This window comes from Anopheles cruzii, chromosome 3 (assembly GCF_943734635.1).
Source record: "Anopheles cruzii chromosome 3, idAnoCruzAS_RS32_06, whole genome shotgun sequence".
NCBI classification, from domain to species: Eukaryota; Metazoa; Arthropoda; class Insecta; order Diptera; family Culicidae; genus Anopheles; species Anopheles cruzii.
The window spans coordinates 41,670,698-41,695,429 of record NC_069145.1 but is presented as its reverse complement, the minus strand read 5'-3'; the positions used below and the strand labels follow the sequence as shown (position 1 = coordinate 41,695,429).

General features: G+C 49.5%; 3 protein-coding genes and 1 non-coding gene across 4 annotated transcripts; all 4 read right to left on the bottom strand.

Moving 5' to 3' along the window:
• Positions 1 to 713: 713 nt before the first annotated feature.
• LOC128275055 (soluble guanylate cyclase 89Db-like) lies at positions 714 to 5,863 on the bottom strand. Its single transcript, XM_053013430.1, has 7 exons — positions 5,770 to 5,863; positions 3,068 to 3,145; positions 2,516 to 2,998; positions 2,195 to 2,452; positions 1,858 to 2,123; positions 996 to 1,767; positions 714 to 916 (listed from the first exon to the last, which is right to left on the bottom strand). The coding sequence occupies exons 1-7, from the start codon at positions 5,809 to 5,811 to the stop codon at positions 860 to 862; spliced, it is 1,956 nt and encodes a 651-aa protein (XP_052869390.1). The 5' UTR covers positions 5,812 to 5,863; the 3' UTR covers positions 714 to 859.
• A 7,845-nt stretch (positions 5,864 to 13,708) lies between these two features.
• Positions 13,709 to 18,548, bottom strand: LOC128270423 (angiotensin-converting enzyme-like). Its single transcript, XM_053007822.1, has 4 exons — positions 18,543 to 18,548; positions 17,654 to 17,869; positions 15,666 to 17,582; positions 13,709 to 15,595 (listed from the first exon to the last, which is right to left on the bottom strand). The coding sequence occupies exons 1-4, from the start codon at positions 18,546 to 18,548 to the stop codon at positions 14,048 to 14,050; spliced, it is 3,687 nt and encodes a 1,228-aa protein (XP_052863782.1). The 3' UTR covers positions 13,709 to 14,047.
• A 790-nt stretch (positions 18,549 to 19,338) lies between these two features.
• Positions 19,339 to 24,566, bottom strand: LOC128270422 (solute carrier family 46 member 3-like). Its single transcript, XM_053007820.1, has 7 exons — positions 24,471 to 24,566; positions 21,619 to 21,919; positions 21,141 to 21,542; positions 20,804 to 21,072; positions 20,333 to 20,572; positions 19,621 to 19,861; positions 19,339 to 19,543 (listed from the first exon to the last, which is right to left on the bottom strand). The coding sequence occupies exons 2-7, from the start codon at positions 21,888 to 21,890 to the stop codon at positions 19,339 to 19,341; spliced, it is 1,629 nt and encodes a 542-aa protein (XP_052863780.1). The 5' UTR covers positions 21,891 to 21,919; positions 24,471 to 24,566.
• On the bottom strand, positions 22,871 to 22,941 carry Trnag-gcc (transfer RNA glycine (anticodon GCC)). The gene has a single exon. It is a non-coding gene; the product is annotated as a tRNA-Gly (tRNA).
• Positions 24,567 to 24,732: the final 166 nt, after the last annotated feature.

The following is a 24,732-nucleotide window of genomic DNA, read 5'->3' as shown; positions in this document are numbered from 1 at the left end:
CGTTTACAAGCCCTCCGACGATGGCCACCGTCGTCGGGTGGGGCACTACCATGCCGAATGGACATGGACCTTCACTAAATTTGCAACAAGCGGATCTGTTAATGTTCCCCTCGATTGTTTGCCAGCAGTCATACCCGCAGGTTTCGAGCCAAAATCTGTGTGGAGGGTCAATAAAGCCCAGCCCTGGGATCCCGGCTACTTGCGCGGTAAGTTGGATACCCCGCGGACCCAAGACCAAAGCAAGCAATAACCGCCAACAATAAATTCATACTACATTTCCAGGGAGACGGAGGAGATCCACTGGTGTTCCACGAAGGATCCGCCTGGAAATTACTTGGAATCGCCCTGGACATCCCCAATGTAGGGTGCCAAAACTCCGAGCAGCTCTCGGTCTTCGTCGATGTCTCGCCGTTTGCCAACTGGATCAACACCAACGCAGCAGGCTGCAAGTGTGGAGAAGTGCCAGGAGACCCTTAAGAACCAAGGTGGCAGTGTGTGGCACCTGTAAATGCCTGGTTTGATTGTGTCTTTAGATAGTACGTAAGGATTTAGCGTAAGAAGATCCGAGATGCTGCTTCATGTAGATTAGTACAGATCCTATGTTTATTCGGTCAATTTTATACTTCGTCTGAGGGACTATTTCTGGCCTTGAGTGTTCCCCATAGAACCTTGGTCCAAAGTCCACCTCTCGGCACCAGTTGCTCCTGGGCGATGATGTACTGTAAACATAGTGCGATTGGACGAAGTGCTGCAATAAAGTGACGCTCGTGAGGTGCGTGCATCATAGGAACAGCCATTAAGTTACTGCCGACAGCGATCTGCGCAAGGCACGGTGTGGTCCACGGTGTGTAGTGCCCTTCTACTGCTTGCTCTCCGGTGTTCCTTCGAGCCAGAATGTTTCCATTTCTCCCTTGCCCTACAGGGAAAAGGGTGCCACTGTCAGGAAGAGCTACCTGTTGCCCCTTCGGATGACTCACCGAACGAACGTTACTCACCTTGACCGCAACCTTACCGCGATACGTTAGGGCGTAGTTAAGCTTTTTCAACTTCTCCGCCGTATATCCCGACACCTGGATACGATCCGTCTCTCCGCTGCTCTCCATGCGTGACGCAGTGTTGACAGTGTCACCAAACAGGCAATACCGTGGCACCTTCAGTCCCACGATTCCGGCCACAATCGAGCCCGAGTGGAACCCAATCTTCACGCCAACACCGGGCAGATTGAGCTCGCGAATACTTTTCAGCATTTCCAGCGCCAGGTCGGCCATGTGCTGCGCGTGAAACGGATTAATATCCGGTGCTCCACTGACCGCCATGTAGACCTTGCCAACCGTTTCCACCTTGTACGCCATCGGCGATTGAATCAGCTCATCGAACGCGCTGAAAGCCGCATTCAGCGTGTTGACCGTCGTCATGGCATACTTGATCGAATCGTCGCCTGTGATCGTTTCCTGGACCTCGGCGAACAGCACCGTCACCTCCTCGAAGGTCTGGCAAGTGTCGTGCGGATTTTGGCCCTCACGCAACCGCTCCGCTATGGAGCGAGGAATCATCGAGTACAGTAGCTCGTCCCCTTGGCGCTTCCAGGAGTCGGCCAGCACGAGCGACGTCTCCAGCTCCTCCGTGCGCTGCTCCGCCCGTTCACACATCAAATCCAGCCGCGAGTAGTGCTGAAAGCCCTGGAACACCATTTCACGGCTCAGTCCGTGCGGGTTGAGATCGTTCAGGTACAGGCCCATCTCACGGAGCTCCTCCAGGTTCTGGATACTGCGGGTTAAAAAAAAGGGTCGAACTCCTCGTAGCCGCGCATGTCAACTCAACGGGTCAACGAAGCCCCGGGAAAAGCCCGCTACTTACAGAGGGCTGCACAGGAACACGAGCGAATTGATGTCCTTAATGTAGCGCATTTCACCTTTCAGCAGAATGCTTCGCAGCCCTTGCGATCCTCGCCGCGGCATGGACGTCAGCTGCTTTGACGCATCGTCGACCGGATTCTTGCCTGCCACCTGCGACGATGATTCCTGCGACTGGAGCTCGATCGCTTTCGGAGGTTCCTTCGATCCCTTGGCAGAGGATCCCTTCAGTAGCTGAATCTCGAATAGCACCGTTTGTAGATTTTTTATCTACACCGGAAGAAGGTGAAATTACGTTTATCAATTGGGGCAGGGCATCAGGGCTCGCCGGGCCGGCTTACATTCTCCCAGGTAAAAGTGATCCCACTCGGACGACGAAGCTTGAAGTGCTCCGTCACCTTTGCGCCGATCAGCTCGATTGGTGAGCGGTTGGCGTTGTTGAGCATCCACGATTCGATGAGCTTTTCGCCGACGGCCGTAATTTTCATCTCCTCGTTCAGGATCAGCGCGAACGGGAACAGATTCAACAGCACCATACTGTCGACGGTTGGCAGCTGAAGCTGCGATGGGTGAGCCTTGATGTGGACACGTCTTTCCATCTGCGAAGGACAAACTCTAACTAGTCATCACCTCTCACGAGAGTACCGGCGCAGCACACTTACATAATCACGATTGTCAAAATCTAGACGATACTTCACAATCACCGTCTTGAGGCCACCCTGTATGGAGATCGGGCCGGAAGTACCACCCGGGTTATCGTTCTGGCTTTCCAGCACCTTGACGCTGATGTCCATCCCGTACAGCTGCTTGGCGATCTCCAGCAGCTGGCCACGGAGATACTTCGAGAATCCACTTCGGGTGCTCCTGTACACCAGTATGGCCCCATTCTCGTCCACCTCCGTCAACTGCATCGAGGGACTTTTCATTTTGCGGTACGTGAAACGCATCTGCAAATGGATGTTGTCCATCGAGTGCAGAAAGTCGCAAAAGTACCGCCCGGTGGCCTTGATCAACTCGTCATAGCCAAAGTTGCTGAAGAAGCGCACGAAGCAGCGTCCGAAGAATATCATAAATTCATCGATCGGTTTACCAGTGATTGCCGAGAGAGCCGCGGCCAGATCGGGAATCAGGCTGTCAGGATATAGCTGTGGAAGAGCGCCCAAATTATGATCCGAGAGTCGAAGCACCGAGGTGCTTTGCACTTTCACCCTTACCTGATGAGTGTTAAAAACTGTGTTCTTACATCCGGTGGTAAGCAATGCTTGACGCCACACGAATTCTCCATATTCGAGCTGGAAACATAGACGGCATATTCATGAGTTTGGTTTGACATAAGTTCAGGTTCAATGAATGAAACATTTGGTTTTCTTTCCAAAACCTTCCAACTTTTGCAATCTCACAAAAATATCGTGAACCCTTTCGTCGTCGACCCTTTTAAACTAAATAATGAAAAAAATACTGACTGGATTCTCTTAGCAGTAGATGAATCTAAGTTCAAACACAATGTTATGTGTTAATGCTTATAAATTTTTGTTTTCGAAAGGTTTAAAGAATTTACGCTTAATAACACATCCGATAAAACCAAAGATAGATACACTATTATTAGATAAATTATAGAATAGAAAAATTAAATTTCTGGCCATGCCAGAAAAAAATGCAAGTGGTACGCTGAATCATCCAGTTCTGTTTATGTATCAGAATTAAGTCTCATTCATTGAACAATTTCGTGTCAAACTTAGGAACAGATAATCGTTTTACCTTCGAAATTCCGTTCTATAACTAAGCATCTTTAATTAAGCTTTATTTTCATGGTTATTTGGCAAACAATTGCTTGTGATAAGTGAACCAAATTTTTCTAATGTAGAAAACAAGAGGATTTACAAACATCCTAGGCAGTCAGATAAGTTAATTGCAGTTATAACAAAGAATTAATTTTAACTACTCGCATAAGATTTGCGACACGAAGAAAGCACCGTTTCTTGGTTTCCCATTTTTTATTCCCCTCGATCACGCTGTTGGGCACATTCCGCAACATCAACGGCCATGATTTGCATTCACGAGCGTCTCTCGGTTTTTGGGGTTAAAAACAGTCGTAAAAAGTTTCTGCGTCAAGTATGAATAAAAATATCAAATCACTCCCACATTTATGGTTGGGGCCTCAAGCAATGTTTCGCGGGCCCCGGCGGATGAGCTGGTGGTAAAACTCGTCAAACGGCATCGATTATCTACTCCACCATCACTCAGCGATGGCCACTTCAAGGCGCTTGTCTTTTCGGCAGACGGACCTCACGATTTCACCTCCAGAGACTTTGCGGACGGACCGTCGATGAGTGGTCCAATAAAGATCGAATCGATTCAAAACTTACACAAAACACAAACCGTCGTAATCGAAACTGTCAGTAAACGGAAGTCGTATCTTGGACAACATACTATCGGGATGAGCCTGCGGCAGCAATAGCATCGCCTGCCGCAATTAATTAATTTGAGCCAAGCGCCTCACGGCGGGCGTCAATAAACAACAATCATCCACAAGACGGGGAATGAACGTTCTCGATGGGGATGCCCGAGCTCTAATTGCATCACCCAGAATAAAGGACCTCCCGAACCGAACAGGAAGAATGAAACGACTGACACCCGTACTTTATTAGGATGAGGCAAAAAAAGGACGACGACGACGACAGGCTTCCCAATGACCTCGATTAAATGGGGCAGCTTTGCGTTCGATGGATGGTACACGATAAGGCCGAATCGTTTGTCAGGACAGGGCAGGAGCTATTGCTGCGAGCATGTTTCTTGTGTTTTAGGCTTCATAAAAATTGCTTTCACCTTAGAGCATCTTGCACCGTAGGATGTTTTTTCAGCGCTAGTTTCCGACCACCTTCGTGCTGATGCTAGGTAACCGATAGCGTGGATCGTAAATTGCGTCTAACGAATAAGTTTAAGTCATTTCTGTCTTAGATGCACAGAAATTCATATCAATTTTCAGGGTCTACTACTAAGTACGTTTTACATTTATCATATCGATCTATTTATTGGTTTAGTTATTTATGAGAATACTCCTATCAAAGGTTAGTTAATTTTGGACATAATAATAATTCTTGTACAGAAAAATTTTGGAACCAAACGCTCTACCGTGAGGTCAACATTTCATGAGCATATAATTTAAATTTAAACGTGAAACGAAATATTAATTTGACAATTCAATACAGTAACAAACATCAAATTCTATCCGGAAATGCCTCTGAGACAAATCTAATGGAAATGGGTGGATGGAATGAACAGACGCAAAGCTCATGCCACGCTGACATCCGTCTGGACCACAAGGAAAAGGCCAACATGCGGAACCTCAATCACACAGTTCACCGACAATAAAAAAGCGAATCAAGGTCCAGGACCAGCTGGGTCCTGGAGTCGTGCGTTCGCCACAGTCTTGGAAGGCAAGTTAAAGCCTTGAGCTTTGAATGAATGACAAACTTTGACAGTCTTCGCTTCAACATGCCATGCTTTAATACCAAATCAAATTTGAAGCACTAACACCAGTAATAAGACTCATTGACTGGCTTCACGTTCGACTGGCGCAATCATGCTTAGCAGATTAAGCGTTTCTCTTCTTTCGTCGCCCGAAGAAGCTACGTGCTGCGCACCTTCACTTCTTTTGAAGTATCAGAAAAAAGACTGAACACCGTAAAGAATTTGTGCAATAACATAAAAAATCTGGTTAAAATAGCAACTTTTATGAGTGCTAAAAATTGAATATTAACACGCTTTCGGGCCGGACGGCAAGGAAACGGGTTTGTGAACTTTACATTTTCTTCCGTGTACTTTTTCTGCAATGGCGTAAATATGTAAACCGCCCCAAACGATACGGGCGAGGCGGAGGAAACCTTAAGAACACACACCATTTTGCTGTACATACCTGTACGAAGTGCTGTACGCTCTCCAGAAGCATTCCATACATGGTTCGGGGGTTTACGGTGCTGCAGAGGCAGCAGTTTCCGGACGAAATCTGGGTACTCTGCGCTGTTTATTCTGCGGCACTCCCGGCTTTTCTTTACACAGGTGCGCCAACTTTACTCAGGGTAGCGAGTTTTAGCGTATTACACTTCATTTTTCCATCGCACGCACGGAAAAAGGTGCGAGGGTTTCAAAAACCAATTTCACGATCCCCACGATAAACGACTTCATTTTCACAGTCCATGCACAACGTAAGATACACAATATTAGGATGTTTTGATAGTATTTGTATGTTGGCTTCTCTCTACAGTTTCAACGTTGTGACTCGAAGATCTGTGGCGCAAACATAAACCATATTCCATAAAGCCGAAAGCTTCTATTTATCCTGTGAATAATTTGAAAATACAAACATCATACAAAGGAAATATTGCAATAAAAACACTTTCTGATGCGATTATTAAAAGATAATTTAAAAAAACCATAAATTTATATGATCTGTATAAATGTATGTACAGAAACTGAAAGCTTAGTGCCAATTTAACGATAAAAAGACGGCGAATAAAATGAATGCCGAATACACATTTTTCACACATTTTTTTTAAAATATTAGGGTTACAAGAGTGGTAGATAAATTTAATAAAAATAGTAGATAATTAACAAAAAATGATTAACTATGAGTTTCTCTTAGAAATCTTAATTTTATTAATGCATTGATTTAAATTTCATTTGTAGTATCAGTATCATATCAAAAATTTGTCATAAATACAGAAATTGGTTTCTAAAATACCAAAACACTACTTTTTTAATATTACGACAAAATAATGGAAACTGTGTGAATCGTTAATAAAGAATCCCACTCAGCCAGTACTTACAGCCGAGAAGATTTTGTTGAGGGTTTGGTGGAATAACCATGGAATCGTATGGTATTGGTTAATTTAATAATACCGTTCAATTTTACGCGTTATTAGTCAATTACCTTCCGCTAACCCAATTAAATGTTTCATGATGGGTTTCTTGCATTCCTTTTTGGTAGAGTTGAAACGATTGTTGAAAAAAAGTAAAATACTGTGCGGTCGAGCAGATATCGGTGGGAACTTTTCGCCACCGCCAAAAACATGGGTTTGGTCTCAACAAAACGCTTAGCAAAACAAAAATGCGATGATCCGCCGCATAATGTATCTTACCGCCTGCACGCCTGTATTTATTTCAACGCTCTACATCCTCTGCCAGCCTCGGGCGTTTTCCTCTGTTTTGTGATCCAATCAAAAATCGCCCAAGACCAAGTGTTTTCCACAAACTTTCGCTTTCCGACCGAGAACACACCGTCCGCCGTGCGTTGGCCCCACTTGGTGCGTCCCGCAAATTAGCATAAATTTTGTCCGCAAATGGAAAACATCTTTCTTTGGCCGGACGGAACGACCTCGCGCTACCGGAAGCAGCAAGGCGAAACACGGACGCGTCTTGCCGAGCAAGGCTAAAGGTGTTTGGTTCGATAATGGAAGGGCCGCATCGGAGCGAATTACCAACATCGCTACTCCCCCAACAACAATGTTGGATTCCATTTCCGCTACCCTAAAGATGGCATTAAGATCCCGCTGTCGGGATCTGGGGCTTAAGGGAGATGTTGTGAACGGGAAACATGAGAATGTAAATTTCTACCATGCTGCCGTGTTCCTTTGGGGAATGCTCTGGCGGAGCGAACTGTAGTTTAGAAAACAACAAAAAAAACTTTCGCCAGACGCTCCTCTTCTGGTTCATTTCTTGTATCGGCCGTCAGTCAGGGTGTATAATCAGACATCCGGTTATTTTTGGTTAGGGTTTTGTTTTTGCTCTACTGTCAGTTGGGTAGATTTTCACTTAATTCTCGTAGACTACCGCCGCTCTAGGGTTGCCCGAGTCCAAGGCCAACCGGCACTTCCTAACAAATCCTGCAATAATGATGATTTATTACTCTCGGAAGACCTTAACCGCCACATCCGGCCCGAACCCCGCAAAATCTCATCAGCACGAAATTGATTTCGTTAGTAAGTTCCCGAGACAACAAGGATCACAAATCGAAGATGATAAATTGACTGTACCTGAGTGTATTGCAAAATCATCGAAAAACCATGCGTGTTTGACCTTTCGGTTGACATTTGGCTGCTGGCCTAGCCAGAACTGACAGAAAAAGCCGGATTTTTTGTGAAAAGAAATCAAGATGCTGTGCCTGTGTTGGGCGATTTCAAGCGATTCAAATTTCATTGCACTCGAGAATTGTTATTAAGTTAATTATTTTCTCTCGAGCAGCAAACCGTAAATGGTGTCGCTGTTCCGACAGCGTTTCTTTGCGTTGCGTCTTTACACTTATCTCCACAAGTTGCTGCCCAGAGTGTCCGGCACTTGACCAGCAGCTACCAAGTCGTAGAAAGTTGTGTGTTAATATTAATTTCAACCTCGTCAGTCTCATCCAGCTGGTGCCTAATGTCGAGAGCCGGTTCGAAACACCCAGCGGTGGCCCTCTGTGTTCGAATGAACACAGAACCCGAGAGGCAAGAAAGTATTTAATTAGCTTTTGTTACGTTCCTCGGTGGCTCAGATGCCGGAGAACTAAAGCCAGATGCCTACTTTTAAAGCCAAGAAAAAGGACATTCTTTTCGGTTCTTACAAGCGAAGATACGAGAACTTTTGTGTTCCGACAGCAAATCGCACAGAAAAGCCAACATCCCCACAATGCTGTTTGACGTTAGAATAATAATGTGCACCCCAAAAGCGGGGCAACAAAGGAAACCAGCTGCGCCTGATGGGGACACAAATTGTTCCGTCCGCCTACCACGCACGGCGCAACCGGTGGGCGGGCAGGTGTTCAAGGACACGAGACGTTGCCCGGACCATCTTAGACCGACCGACGAAACCGACCGACGCGTCGGATTCGATCGACGATCGCCCGGTACGAGGCGCAAGTGCGATTAATGGATCATGCCTGGATCACCTCTGTACCGAACGTTCGATTTGGATCGAAATTACCCCACGGTACATTAGCCACGGTGACAGCGTAAGCTACATAAAACAAATCGTTCGCACGTGACCGGCTTCCGGCTTGCGTCTATCAGCAAACCCGCAAAGTAAACGTTCGATCCAGTTGCAAGGTCGGGATGTTGGCCCACAGCACACACACATCGGAATGCCCGAGAGATGCCATTCAATTTATGTTCAATGAGATTTCCTCCAGTTTTATGAAAATGAACCTTCCTACCAAACTCGGTGGGGGGCGGGAAACCGTAAACGGTTGGTTCAACGAGCTAAAGGAGCACCGGGAAGATAAGGGTACCATTTTCATGCTCATGCTTTCGGTAGACTGTGTCAATTGGTGAAAATAAGAACAACGTTGTACAAGCTACCGTTATCGGTCTCATTGGAGTAGATTACTTTAAACCGCATAACATTTTTATCCGCTCAGCATAAATATATTTACAATGTAGACCCGGCTGGTTGGTACATGAAGAAATGGAAAACATGTTTTAGGTCACTTACGAGCACGCATGTACTTAATTAATTTAGCTCAATATGTAAGCCACACCGCTTACCTTATTGGGGAATGCAAGAGCTTTCCGGATTGCCCATACAATTCTATCCTGTTTTTCCCCCGTATCGTGCTCCGTTTTGGTCACAGCCAATTTTATAGATCAAAGTAGAATATTTGAGCACATCTGAACTGGCCACTTTACTAACGTTTTGTTTAGCACAGTACAAACTATTCTTCAAAAACAAGACATTCCAAACTTCCCCTATATCTTTTCAATCCTCCATAAACATCTTTAGCATCACTTGCGAAAGATGGCAACGAAACAATTTGTCGCAAAAACGCTTCCTAAACTTCCTCCAGGAGGTGCTAATGGCTTCTTAGTGGATAGAAGAATAACACAATGTTGACCAATTTTGTGTTTTCCGTTTCTTTCCATGCTCCTTCGCATTCCGGTGCGACCCCCATAAATGTGAGGAAAAGTTTTCAACTCATCAAACACGACTCCTTTCACCGACGATGTTATCAAACCTTCACCAAAAGTTACGCATCCCCTATCATGAAACAGCACGAACTGGAAGGAAACACAGTAATCAACACGGAACTCAGATGACACTATTTTCTAAGCCATCCATCGATACATGTTTCGATACATGAATTGGGAAATTTCATCACATAGAATCGTAGTTTTTCGTAGAAACTGTTTTCTCACGATCAGGGCAATATAATGGAAAGAATTTCACCTAATCTGCGACTCACCCGTAGCAGCAGAGAACAGTGTATGTTGGATCTTTCCTTTCTAGAGATAAAAATAAACGGAACCACCTCGGGAATACCAATGCTCTATTCGATTTGCTACGGATGAACTCATTCTTGGATTACTTCAAGAAATGTTCAACATTCTATGGTCCGTTGATTGAGGATGCTGCAACAATTGACATGTTTATAGAAAGATTTTTTTTTCCTTTCTAACGCCAAAAATCAACAGTGTTCAACGAAGACAAACATTTCCAATCACAACGTTGCCAACGAATGATGCGGCGAACCAAGAATTTGCCATATTAAAGTACATTTGTCTTTCATGCTCTATTGTGTTTGTGTTTTGTTCTGTATATTGTTTGCCGAAGCGAACTAAAAATCTTTCGGTGTCATGTGTCATTGAAAACGGTGTACACCGGCCAGAGTCTATTTATGTGGCACTCTTCGGCTAAATTTGGGATTCTATGGTCGAGTGCGACTTTCCCTGTGACTGTGGCAATCACATGATATCTACTCTGCTTGGGTATTTGTGATTTATAATTTACAGCAAGGTAGCGTTGTTAATAAATTCTTCATAAATCCAAAAAACAAAGTCCAAAAATGTTAGGATATTCTGGCATTTTACCATTGAGTTGCCAGAAAGAACTAATTTTATTTGCATGTAGTTAACATAAAACGTTCCATCCATTTGCACATTCCGTTAAAGTTCGTCAAAATGCCACCAAAATGCTAATAACGCAAAATGGAAACTTAATTACGAGGGTCGAGGGTCGAGGGTCGTGCCATAATTCGCACCGACCCCGTCAGCTAATTCGATTCTAGATCCATAATCGAACGTCAGTGAATTAGGAAACTCCTTTATCATCTCGGACCTTTCCATGCATAATATGGAAACCAAATAAACCCCACAACGGGACGGTGTGTTGTGCTAAAGACTATCCACTGACTGTGAATCGAAAGCTTGATGTTTGCACAAGGCTTATCAAACAGGGCTCGAGCGGCACGTCGAACGAAGAAAGAGGCTTACCGTCTGCCAATTTAACCCATCCATTAACAAGGCCCAACGCCCTACCGGAAGTGGAGCTGCTAAGGATGGAACGAAACACGGATCAGTCGGCCCAAAAGTCGGCCCAGTGTGTGTGGGGAATGAGAAAGCACGGATATCCAACGGGAACACGGTGTCCAAATTTTCGTTATCTTTTAAGCTCGGTAGTGGAGAAAATGTAAGCCGTACCAAGCGCCTCCACCGGGCACGTGCGATGGCTAGTAACTCGAGGGGATTGCACGCTTCACCAAAGGTCTATTAATAAGTGTTCCGCATCAATCACCATCAGTAAATGCTGGGAGTAGCCAAGAAGAATCGTAAAACATTCATATAGACATAAAAAATAATCTGCGTAATGTGTCCGAGCATCCCGTATCGTCGTTGCGTACTGTAGGGCTTCCTAACGTCACATCGATTCACAAACACTCTGGTCACGGTCGGTTAGCAAACGATATAAATATTGATAATAGCTCGATACAGCAAACCATTGCTCACAGGCTCCACGTGTCTAATCAACCGGATCGAATGTGAGTCAGCAACAGTTTTTGTTCTTTTTTGAACAATATTTACTGCAACCGTCGTAAAACGGTAATCGATCGACGAACATCCAATCAAACATTTTCACTGCACGACCCACCGAACATGGGAAAATTTTCAAACTCCGATAGTGTGGACTTCGGCCGTTACCCGCCAGTGACAACAACAATCTCGCCGTTCTGCACCGTTGCGGATGGAAATTAACATCCAGCGAGTTGGTGGCGCCAAAGCCGAGATGCCATTCAATGTGTCACACGTTCCGTTCGTTGGATTTATCGTCTTCGGCCCAGGACGCCGAACACAACTCAGCTTGACCACATTTCACACTACCCGGGGAGCCGTCGCCGCAGACGTCGATTACAGCAGAACTTCGGCACGGCGCACGACGTTCGGATAGAATCACGAACCGGACACAACTGACACTCGATGTCGATGGGTGCCGTGTTTTCTTATATCACCGACGACCGGCGGCCGGGAATCTCGATGTCAACCGAGCACGAGAGCAGCGCAGTTGCCGCTGGCAAACGCTCACTTCACCGAACTTCTTCGCGACGGCTTGGTGGTGGGTGTAGACAGTCGTTAATTGGACGAACATATTTTATGAGTAGTGCTGGCAACACGCGGGTCCCCCCAGGCAGGCTACCATTTACCGGTAAGGCTTCTTTCAAGATGAATGATGAAACTAAATGAGGATCTCCACAAAAGTTCACACGATTTCTAATGGTTAGTGATTTTGACGCGAACCTTCTTATTGGGACTTCACTAACTCGAATGATTTTAAAGTGAATTATTTGGTAGTACTCCAATTTCCCATCAACAGTAGAAGTGACCCTTAAAGAACAGAAACACAGAAAAAGGGGGTATAAATTAGCGCGCGTATTCTCTGGTCTTAGCCCTAACTGCAGGACTAAGTGTCGTTCCCGCTGAGAAGAGATAATTGTTCAATTGATTGGCACCAGAAATCGCTCTACAAACTAATCGAACCCATCAATCATCCTTTTGTTTACCGGTCGCGACGCATCGGCTCCACTGCGTGATCGAAAGCAACCCGTTCACTCGGACTCGGGCGTACTGTTTCGCGTCCAGCACTCAGTCACTCAACCGTTTACGTACTGTTCGCGTACGCACACGTTTTTCCGGCTTCACAGTGCCACTCACTGAGCTACTACGAAGTGCAACAATGGGAAAATGTTGTTTCGTGACAACGTGCGGATCGTGACAACAACAGGTGCCCAGGGGGCATTGAATTGTATGACGCACCGCTGTTTACTGTTTGCTACAACATTTAGGATTAGGTTAACAAAGCGGGCCAACTCCTAGCGAATTGGTAAGGATCATCATATTATTTATTGAAAACCTTGTATTTTTATGTGTTTTTAAATCAGGTACATTCGTATTAATGTGTGGATAGTTTCATACTTTCAATGCTGTGGAAGAGACCTTCACAAAAAAATTAATAATTTGACCACACTGTATGAAACACATAAATTAGAAATAGGTCCTCAGAAGAAAATTAGGGAGAACCGAACTTTGCTAACGAAGCTAAATATACAAAACAACAAACGAAACGAACCTGGAACATCCTTAAACGTGAAACGTCCTTAAATTCTATCCCTTTACAACGTGCCTCGAAAAGATTTGAAGATTACAATTTCAGTTAAGTATTTATCAATATTTGACAATGACAGTGGTTCAATAAAAGGGATGTATTTTTGGGGTTCAGCGTGTTTCCGAGCAGTTCATTACGTTTATTGGCATTGCTGAATCGAGGCTAAAATACTGGCCTTTTTGAACCCTAATAAATCATTTTATAACTTACTTAATCAAATTGATCGTTTGCCTACTCTACCCCATCATTGTTTGACTTATCCACCTCATTCTAGTGTCGTTTTAGATTTTAGATTTGTTTAAAATATTTTAATTGTTTCGCAAACAAAATGACGTGAATATCATCTGAACTTTGTTCCATCTCTCAAAACCCAACACACAAAATAGGAAGAACATTCAACAGTTCCTTGGCTGCCAAATAACATTTATTTTGAAAACAAAACGCAAAACAAACTTAAGCCAACTAATCGCGTGTACGAAAGTCGAGTCCGCCCTGCTGGTCAGTCGAGCGAATCGAGTAAACTATCTTCGTTAACTATCAATTGGCGTTCACTGACCAGCGCAATATGGGGTGGCGTTTCTTTTTGTTTTAGCCGACGTTGCGTCGATGGCTGAGAGTGAGTGTATGTCCGTATCGCTACTTCCGAGCGATAAGCGTTGGTTTTTTTTTCTCCATTTAATTTTGTTTTATTTACACTCGGCAGGGGTGAATGCTCAGCATGAACCCGAACAACAAACAAACATCGCACAGCCGCCGGTTGGGCGACGATCCGGAATCGATCGGATCGCACCTTAACGGAATCGTGCGACGAACAGTACCAACAACGATAGCACCAGTGCAGCCGATCCGGTGGCCACGTGGACGCGGGAACCCGCTTTGGCATTCTCTTCCTTCAGAAACTCATGCAACGGTCTGTAGTACTCCAGCAGGGCGTCGGTCCGGAGCTCCGTTTCGCCCGTCATTGCCTTTAGCGCCTTCGACCAGTGCACGGAGCGGCCAAGCGATAGGCCGGCCCTCAGGCGATCTCCTGCAGCGTGCGATCCATCGATGTCGCACTTGTGCAGCGGTTTTGCCGGATCGTTCGGATCGTACTGGCCCGCCACTTGACAGAGCGACTTGTGGAGTTGCAAGTCGAGAATGTGGGCTATAAAGTACGAAACATACTGGCTGTCGTACGGGATGTGATACTTGGCGCCCGGATCAAAGTCTTCACCGTCGCGCTCGACCGGGGCCGATACTTTCTGGTACTTCTCGCGCAGTTCCCACCAACGTTCGTTCCAACGGTCGTACTCCACCTTGCCGGCGAACACCTCCCATCGCCACATATCGATCAGCAGCCCGAACGGCAGGAACGCGACCCGATCGAGGGCCTTCTGGAAGAGCGCATTGATGTTCTCCTCGTACGTGTCGTTGTAGCCGACCAACAGGCCAATCTTCTCGAAGTGCTTCGGCGTAGCCACGGACAACGAAATCGTGTCCCCCACTGCCTCGTGGAAGCCTGGGTTCGCTCCGCTGCGCAGCGTCACCGGCAGGTCCTTGTACAGGATGTAGTAGTTGATGTGACCCATTTCGTGGTGGATCGTCACAAAGTCCTCCATGTTCATGCGGGTGCACATTTTGATGCGGAAGTCCTGCCGATCGCAAAAGTCCCACGCCGAAGCGTGACACGTAACGTCCCGGTCCGTCGGCTTCTCGATCATTGCGCCACGCGCCTCGTCGTAGCTCATGCTGTTGTCGGGCAACCCAAGCCCGACGTAGAACTCGTTCGCAATCTCAAACAGCTGACGCGCCGTGTAGTTCTTCGCCTTCAGCGTCTCCGTCACGTCCAGATCGACCGTGTTGGCGAACGGTTTCGTGCGGTCGTACAAATTGATCCAAGATTGGGCCCACATGTTACCGAGCAAATGGGCCGGTATGGAGTCCTTGCCATCATCCGGCATACGGCTACCGTAGATGGTCCGAAGCTTTCGGCGCACGTACCGGTGCAGCTCGGTGTAGAACGGTTCCAGCTCACTCCACAGCCGTTCCATCGACTCGACAAAGTTCTCCTGCTCGAACGCGGACCGCCACTGTTCGCCCATGTTCTCGTAGCCCCCGTAGCTGGCGGCCCGGTTCATCAGCGTCACGTAATCGGCGTAATCACGGCGCATCTCACGCCCCGTACTGCGGCGCCACTCCTTCCACACGTGCAGCAGCTCGTCGTAGTCGTTCGATTTGGCCATTATCTCGTACAGCTCCGGATCCAGCGACAGCTTTCCGTCCGTACACAACCGATCAGTGTACGGGCAGATCCGGGCCGTGCTATATCGGATTTGCATACTACCGAGGGCATTTTGAAGCTAAAACGAAAGCACCACCCATCGTCACATTATATGCCACCAAAGTCCACTCCCGCAAGCGTCCACTTACCGTCGCCCGGTCTTCAGGGGCCAGTTTGTTGATCGATATTTGCGTCAAAAACTGCAACTGCCGGCTAACGGTGGGGTCGACGAACGTTTCCGGGTCTACGTCGGAAAAGTACTGATCGTAGTTCTCCACCACGAACTGCGTGTTGTTGGCCAACACCTCGGCCAGATGCATCTGGAGTTCCGGGTTGCCCACATCGACCTGGGTGTCGAACTGGGCCTTCACCTGCCGGTTGCACGCCTCCGAATACTGCCCACTGTACCGCTCGATTATGTGCTCCATCTCGTTCGCCCGGAACTTACGGTTTTCTTCGCGCAGAAACCGGTACAGTGGCTCAAAGTACTCCAGCAGCGCCTGGCCACTGATTTCCCGCTCGCCCGTCAGCTTCTCCAACGCATCCTCCCAGCTTTCGCTGTACCCGAGCGAGAGGCCCTCCTTCAGCTTCATACCGGCCGCGTGGCTAGAGTAGAAGTCACACTTGTGCAGCGGTTCCGTCGCGTCACCCGCCGGCTCGTACTGGCCGGCCTCGATGCAGAGCGAGCGATAGAACTGGAACTCCAGAATGTGTGCCAGGAAGTACGCGATGTACTGGGAGCTGGCCGGAATGTGGTACTTGGCGCCGGGGTCGAAGTCCTCCTCGGTGCGCCCGATCGGGGCGTACACCTTCTGGTACTTTTCCCGCAACCGCCACCAGTGTGCGTTCCAGTCGCTCTCGTTGACCGCACCGCTGAACACATCCCAGCGCCACAGGTCGATCAGGTATCCGAACGGCAGGAAAGCCACTCGCTCGAGCGCCATCTCGAACAGCGCGTTCACGTTGTCCGCCTCGCTATCGGCGTACTCATCCAGCAGGCCCACCTTGCGCAGGTGGTTCGGTGTGGCCACGGACAGCGCGATCGTATCGCCGACCGCCTCGTGGAAAGCCGGCGTCGCACCGGTCCGGAACAGCTGCGGCTGCTCCTTGTACAGCAGGTAGTACATGATGTGACCCATCTCGTGGTGTACCGTGACAAAGTCCTCCATGTTCACGTTCGTGCACATCTTGATGCGGAAGTCTTCGCCGTCGCAAAAGTCCCAGGCCGACGCGTGGCAAACGATCTTCTGGGGCGGCTTCTCGATGACCGCCCGCGGACCGTAGCTCATCGCACTGCTCGGCAGCCCGAGACTCTGGTAGAACTCGTCGGACATCTCAAACATCTTGCGCGCGTCGTACCCCAGCTCGGTCATCTTCGCCGTCACGTCCACCAGACTGGCGTTGGGGAACGGTTTGATGCGATCGTACAAATTGGTCCACGACTGAGCCCACATGTTACCGAGCAGGTGGGCCGGAATCATCGGATTGTCCCGATCCATCCGATCCCCGTACAGCTCGAGCAGCCGGTAGCGCACGTACGTGTGTAGCTCATCGTAGAGCGGTTCCACTTCCGACCACAGGCGCTCCAGCGTTTCACCCAACCGCCGATCGTCGTACTTCGACCGCCAGAGGGCACCGTAGTCGGGGTAACCGTTCGACTTGGCCGCCTCGTTCACGGACGCCACGTACTCCCGGTAGTCGTTGCGCATCTTCTTGCCCGACTCCTCCCGCCACCGACGCCACACGTACTCCAGCTCGTCGTAGTCACTGGACTCGGCCAGCACGCGCTCGAGCTCCGGATCGAGGGTCCACTTTGGGTCGTCCGGACCACAGTGCTGGTTCGCGTACGGGCACACCTCCGCCAGCTGGTAGGCGGAATCCATCCGGCGCATCACCCGGTTGTAGGCCTCCAGCTTCTCCGCGGGCAGGGCCGCCGTCCCGAGGTCCTTCAGCAGGCGCAGCTGCTTGCGCACCTTCTCGTCCCGGTACTGCTCAACGTCGGCATCCCGGAAGTACCGCTCGTAGTAATCGTTGCGGAACTTGGCATACTCCAACGATACGGTGTTCTAGGCGGGCAAAAGGGCAAGAGCGTATTAGCGTACCCAGCGAACTGCCGTACCCTGCAAACCGTTCCTACCTGCACCTCCTGCAGCGTCACGTTCTCCGTGTTGGTGGCCACGTCCCAGTTGGCGATTGCATTGCGGTTGCAGTGATACTGCACCTCCTGGTCGTACTTCTCGAGGGTTACGATCATCTGCTCCTCGGTCAGTCCATCACGCTGCACCACCACCTGCGGTAGTGCGCCGGCCGTCCACACCGAGCACCCGCCAACGATCAGAAGATAAGCTAGAGGCTGCAATGGCACAGTTGTAGTTAGAAGCAGTTGAAGCTTGGCACGCAGTTGGCACACTCGATCGTGGCCGATCACACGGCCGAGCAGCGCACACTATCCGGACGGGGTTTTTACTTACTGCGCACCCGACCCGTGGGGCGTCATTCCCCGGCCCGAGAAGTTCCCGCGGGGAGAAGTTAGAGAAGATTACGCTCAAAGATAATCGGCAATAATCATGCAATGACCATGAACAATTCTGTTTACAGGGCACAACATACAATAGACAAGTGGCGGTCGGTACGATACGTTTTATCGACGCGTGTTTTATGGCTCGGCATCACGAGGTCTCTCTCGAACCGGGCGCAAAGATGTGCCCGAAATGAAACACATCCACGCCTGGTGCCTCTGGACGTCAAAAGCGACGCGTCGCTTTATTCGCGTATCCCTATCCCAACACAATATCGCCGATCATCATCGTTCTATCGCCGATCATTCGATCGAAGGTCAAACGGGAACGGGATTATAACAATATCCGTAGCAACTGAGCAGGGGCAGCTGAGTTCGCAACTCTTTCGGGCTGCCCTCCGGTCCTGCGTTCCCCTTCACACACGTGGCCCGAGCGGCGAGCGAACCACACGATATACGAATATTCTAGTCACGGATGCTCCATCGGTCGCATTTGGAGAGCGCTTACCTTCATGTTCCGGTCCGTTCGATGACCGGCGCAGCCCGGCGACGTAACCCGCTGCACGCGGTGGCGCTCCTATTGGGCAACTCTCCTATTGGGCAACAATGACTTCACGCACCGCGCGTTGCGATTAAAATCACATAATATTCCACACTGCCGGTGTCGGTGTAGTGGAGCAAGCGGATCAAACCGACTCGACACTGGTGCCCTTCGCACAGCTCAACACCGCCTAGTGGACTGTCGATTAACCGTCCACGCACCGCACTGATATATTTCCCCACTGGATGATCACTTGATGGGATCGTCTGCCTTCGCACCATTCGCACCGTGCCCGGCGCAACAATTGACTACACCGTGGCAACGATCGTGTGTGCGAGGATTATAGCACTGGAACTCGAGTGCGCTCTCTCGTGGCACACTCTCATTTTCGTTTCGAGTTGCCCGTTATCGGCGAATCGGCGCGGCTCTCTGCGGGTCGGTAGAGGACTGCAATCACCCTTTCACCCACCCAAACCCTTTCCCACACGCGGTGCACTTATCGCGGTGTGTTATCTTCCACCTAGTAGCCTAATAGTGTAGACTTCAGGCAGCCCAGGGCCTCTTGTGGTCTAATCGCCCGGTTCGAGCATGCGGGATACGGAATTTTGCCCGCTCGGTACTCCATCTTGTCATCTTGGTAACAGAAAGCCCCAAACGCGGTACTCGGTCGGATTAGTGTGCCTTGTTCTATTTACATATACATTCTCTTCTGCTATAGGAACTAGCTAGGCTAAGGATTTCACGAAAAAAAAACACACAAATATCACAGTTTGTTCTTCACCCGTTGGCCGCTGACGCCGTCATCCTCGAAGGCTGCATTCACGACACCGACACCGGTCGACGGAAAGATCGTGGCCGGATCGTGCCTACCGCCGTCACTGCACTCGCCCAGCTGTCGGTACGCATCTTCCGCACGCTTCTCTTCCGCAATCTCGCGCGCCTCCCGCTTGTGCACTCGGTACATCCACCTGAAACGCCAATTCATAAGCCAGTTGCAGCTGCCAGTAGTCTGCCTGGTTCGAACCGAACCGTCACGGACACTCACAGAAATATGACCACGGCCGGTGCGGTGAGGGCTCCACCGAGCAGAAAAAAAGCCCCCGGCAGCACATTGATCGTCAGCGAGTAGACGGTTGTATACATCGGGGCGTAAACGAGTGGCATCAGGGCTTCGGCAACGCCAAACAGCGAGTTTACTTTGCCTAGCTCGTCGCTCGCCACCAGCTTCGACGCAATCGAGCGCATCGAGATGAACGAGGTGCCGTTCAGCATCTCTACGATAGGACCTGGAGGTTTCGGAAAGCGGCAGAAGAAAGGAAGAATCAGCACCTTAGTACTCGCTAATACTCGTTGTTGTCACACAGCCAGCCATGGGTTCTCGATTCCCGAGAGGCCCTCAACAACAAAGGTAAAGGCTAAAGATCACATTGTTACAGGGAAGCTACAGAAGAAGATTAACATTGTCTCTGTTGCAGGTCCCAAGACCGCTAAGCGGTTGTTGCAGAGTAAGAAGTATCCCGATGAGGAAAATGTTCAACTGTGCATAGACTAAGCGGAAAGTCCCCATTCATAGTACCGAATGGTGAAGGTTCTAATCTTGTTCACTTCACATTTTAATTCAAACGAAGCAAGGTTAGCTGTAGTCACTTGCCGGACCCGAGGTCGATAAGTTTGCGGTGTATAAGGAAGTCACGGGAAACACGGTCTCAAATGGCCTCAAATGCCATTTGGAAAGGCCGGTCCTACGAGCTACTTACCCAGACACAGCTGCCAGGTGTTGACAGCGAACGCGTACACAAAGCTGGACAGAATCTTCGACATGCAGGACATCACACCGATCAGTGCATCATCTATCTTGAGCAGATGGGAAAAGACGCCCACGGAAAACACGGTCCCAATCAGCCCGGTCAGCATGCCATAGGTGGAGAAGAAACTGAACTCCACCTCGCTCCAGTTGAAGCGGTAACGGGTGAATAGATAAATTACCGCCATCTCTCCTGTGTGTGGGGGGCATCAGATTAGTATGCAAAAGTCGCAGCAGAGGCAGCCGCCGCCGTGCTACGAAATTGTCCACGGAGACCTTGAACCTAGCCGCTTGAAGCTCAAGCATGTAGTCGTCTAATCAAAGCTAATTTCTGGCTTCCGCATCCGCGCACAAGTGCACGCACCGAACGTCGGAGGCGCTTCGACAGCATGCTTGAGCCGAAGCCGCGTGCGAAGTCACTTACCGTGCATCGGTCCGATTACAACCATCACGACGATCATCAGCATGATGACGCGCAGTCGCCGCTGCCGCTGGCCGATCTTGAACGCCACCCGAAACGTCTCCATCACGTGCTCGCGGTCGAAGAAGTCGGCCAGCAGACTCTTCTCCTTCGCCGCCTGCCGTTCCTTCTCGCTGACAATGTCCACCTCCTTGACCATCAGGATGCCGTAGAAGAAGGCCAGCAGGTAGAGGGTAGCCGAGAGCGAAAACACTCCGTAGAATCCGATTTGTCTGCAAAAACCGAATCTAGTTAGCCGCGACAACCCCGGACTGCATCGGGTGTCACTTCCGACACTCACTTCAGAAGGACCCCACTGAAGGCCAGCCCAATTGGGACACCGAGCGAGAAGCACAGGTTCACGATGCCGATACGCAGCGTGCGCTCCTCGGTTGTTGTCACGTCGGCGATGTAACTGAAGACGCCCATAAACATCGTGAACCAGCCGCCAGTCAGGGCCGGAAATAGGGCCTCCGTGATGCCGGCCACCTCCATCGGGACCGACTCGAAGTACGTGCACAGAATCAACCCGATCGCCGTCAGGAACTCGCCGATGATCGGTATCAGCATGCACGGTTTCCTTCGCCCGTGCCGATCGCTCCACGAGCCCCAGAACATTATCAGCAGGCAGGGGAGCGCACTCTGCAGCACAGTCTTCCAGCCGGCCATCCGCGCCACCAGGTGCTGGACCATCTCCTCCTCGCTGTATCGGCCAGGCCAGAGTAAACGAAAGTCAGCGATCACGAGCGATCGATTCAGCCGACCTTCCGACAACTTACTGTGTGTAGTTGGCCGTGTCACGGCGCGTCAGTGCATCGCACACTTCGTCCCCATACGCCAGGTTCACGCGGCACGCCTTCTCCAGGTTGAGGTTCTGCGTTGCCAGCCCAGCCAGCACGCTTGGCATGATATAGCAGGCCAGCATCGGTTCGACGGTTATGTTGCGCTTAAAGTACAGGTACTTGTCCCGCAAGGACGACGGTTCGGTGCGCTTCGCGTCCATCAGCTCCGCCGCCTTTTCGTGGCCATTCAGTGGCTTGGGATCCTTCATTATTGTGTTTTTATTGTGCACCGTTGAAGCTGCAAGAGAAATCGTGTCGGTGTGTTGGTCGTCGGCCCACCGCAACCTACTCACCGTGGGCCGAACCGTAATTGCTATTTTCGGTTTACACAATATGGCGATCAAGGGTGAGCGGGAAAATTAATTTTTCACCCTTCCCATCACCCTAGCCAGTCACCGAGCCGGTCAAAGCCAGCGGAAAGCGACTTGACATAGAAAATTCGCAACACCCGAGCGGAGTGTGTCACGGCGCATCTAGGGGCATCACCGCAAACCTTAACCCCCCGGGCCGCCATGGAGCCTCCGACTTCTCCGGCTGGCGCATTACAATTGTGCCCAATCGCCTAATGTCAGCTGCGGCAGCTGGAGATCGTGTCGTGTGAAGAATTCGCTGGAGTCACGTTTTGCACCTTGCGCCAGTTTGACGATCGGTGGCAGCGCGCCCGCAGAGTGATAAATCCTCTCCATATGTACTGTCGTCTGTCACGGCGGCTCCGGTGACACTTTTGTTTCCCATGCCCTCCTGTACACCCCCTGCTTGTGCCTCGATGCTCAAAGATGCGATAAGGTTTTTAAGGTAATAGGGGGCCCCCAGGAGCCGTGCGGAAATTGCACACTTTGTAAAATGTTCTTTTAATTATGATAGTGCTAATATGTGGCTACAAAACTGCAGCCACGGACACTCCGCCGCCGATCGACGTTCACTTTGTGTTTGCGAATGTCACATTTAAGCGATGCCGTGACCTAAACGATGCATTATGGGTTTCAAAGACGAATGCAAATTGGTACGAGCACCGTTCCGGTGGTACCAACTACTCTCTTAGCGGACAACAAAGTCCTCGTCCGTAGTTCCTTTGGATCGACTTTTTGCTAACAAACCTGCTAAAATTAGTTTCTCGAGCACTAAGATGAAACTCTACTACAAGAGTGCGGGTTTTCATCACAAATAAACGAACAAAAAGAGTTTCGACTGCATCGGCCGGGAATCGAACCCGGGCCGCCCGCGTGGCAGGCGAGCATTCTACCACTGAACCACCGATGCTTCTTGCTGATCCCCTTGCTAGGCTTCAAACCGGATCACCACGGCGCTAAGCGATAGATTGCCTAAATTTTTTTTTCCAACACCCTTATCAAACACATAGCGACCCGCGACGGGCAAAAAATAACCCACTTCGCTTGGGTCGCTACTTTCAGCGCGTAGAACGCCGATCCACCTGCAACTTTCAGCTCCACGGCCAGCTGTGATCGTCATCCAGCGTTCGCCCGCTGGGCTGGGATCATCTTCAACCCGATGATTTTCATTTTCACAGTACAATTAGGGGCAACACTTAAGAGGCTTTGGCTAGGAAAACGCGATAACGTACGCGATAATCGCATACGGTAATTAGCGGCCTGAATGCCTGTATTCACGGTGAATCGCGTGCAGGTATGTTCACAATGGGATGTCACTAACAGCGCGCTTGATGATTTTTTCATACTGTCAGTCATTACGTTCACTTAAAAAATGGATCTTTCCACATGGTTGGTTAATGCAAAAAAGCCACGCATGGCGCGGCGCTGCCATTATATTCAATTGCATATTATTACCAAAACAAACAGTTGGCCGCCGTTTTCAATTTGTCAGAGCAAAGTGAAAAGGCAGGAAGAAGCCCACACACGCTAGCGTGTGCCCCGCCAAACGCGCAAACGATCTGTAGGCGTTTTGCATTTTTGATTCCAATTGTCAAAATATTCAAATGAAATCGCGTTCGTCTTCGGCCGCGCTGTCATTCCATTCCTCGGAAGCCCGCCACTACGTGCCAGTCAGTTGTCGGGAACAAAAACGAAACAACGACGATCACTTCCGTTGGGAATAAAAAAACAGAAGCTAACGGCAGTTGATTGAACGAAACAGGCGGATATCGATCCATAGCTGTGGGCAGCAAACAGAAGCTTCATTCTTCTCGGCAAACCATTCCACGGCCCGCGACACAGTCCCCCACCCGAACAAACGATCGCTCCGAACAACTGATGGTAATTTGAAAATTGGATTAGCCTAATCGGCCAAGCTCCTAGCCGCCATTGGGCCACCACTTTACTTACGCTGCACCTAGCTCCTTCGTGTAGCTGCTGCTATGCGCACGGAACACTTGCCGAACTGTTGCGGCGTCTTGTTGCGAATTTCACAGCAAAGAATTGGTTTCCGCGTACCGGAATCAACCAATGTGAGACTCTCTCTTCTTCTAACCGGTTAGGTAACACACTAACGGGATGATCGAAACTGGAAATCCAGATGCCAAATGATCGACCAATGACGATCCACTCCGTTCGCTCGCCGTAGATCATCGGAGATGTTTTGCCAGCCGAATTCGCGACTATTGGGCCGGCCAAACGGGCGAAAACCAACGTTTGGGGTGGTAGTAGCTGCTCACCGCTCGCTAACACCGCTCCGGCCCGTGGTCAAAACTAAACTAAATTCGCGCTTCCATCGGCAACGGGCCGCAGATTGTCGCATTAGGGATTTATCAATTGAGAAAAACTGACCACCACCGAAGGCCGGATGATAAAACGTACACGCTCACACACACGTACCCGAAACTCCCAGAATGGACAGCACACGGTAGCCAGCGGTAGCGTGAAGAACGGGGGAAAGGGAAGCTGCTGGCCGATGTCAACCGTGTGCCGTCGTGGACGTTGCAGTACGATGCGATCTGGCGCGCGCTGGAGCACGATCAAGCCAACCCCCCTTCTAGTGCTCCGTTGGGAGCCGATCGGCTCACTACCTCACGACCGAGCAGCTGGCGCTCGGGTCGTAAGCTCTACTGAACTTGCGCCATTGTTTGCCAGCGGAGTA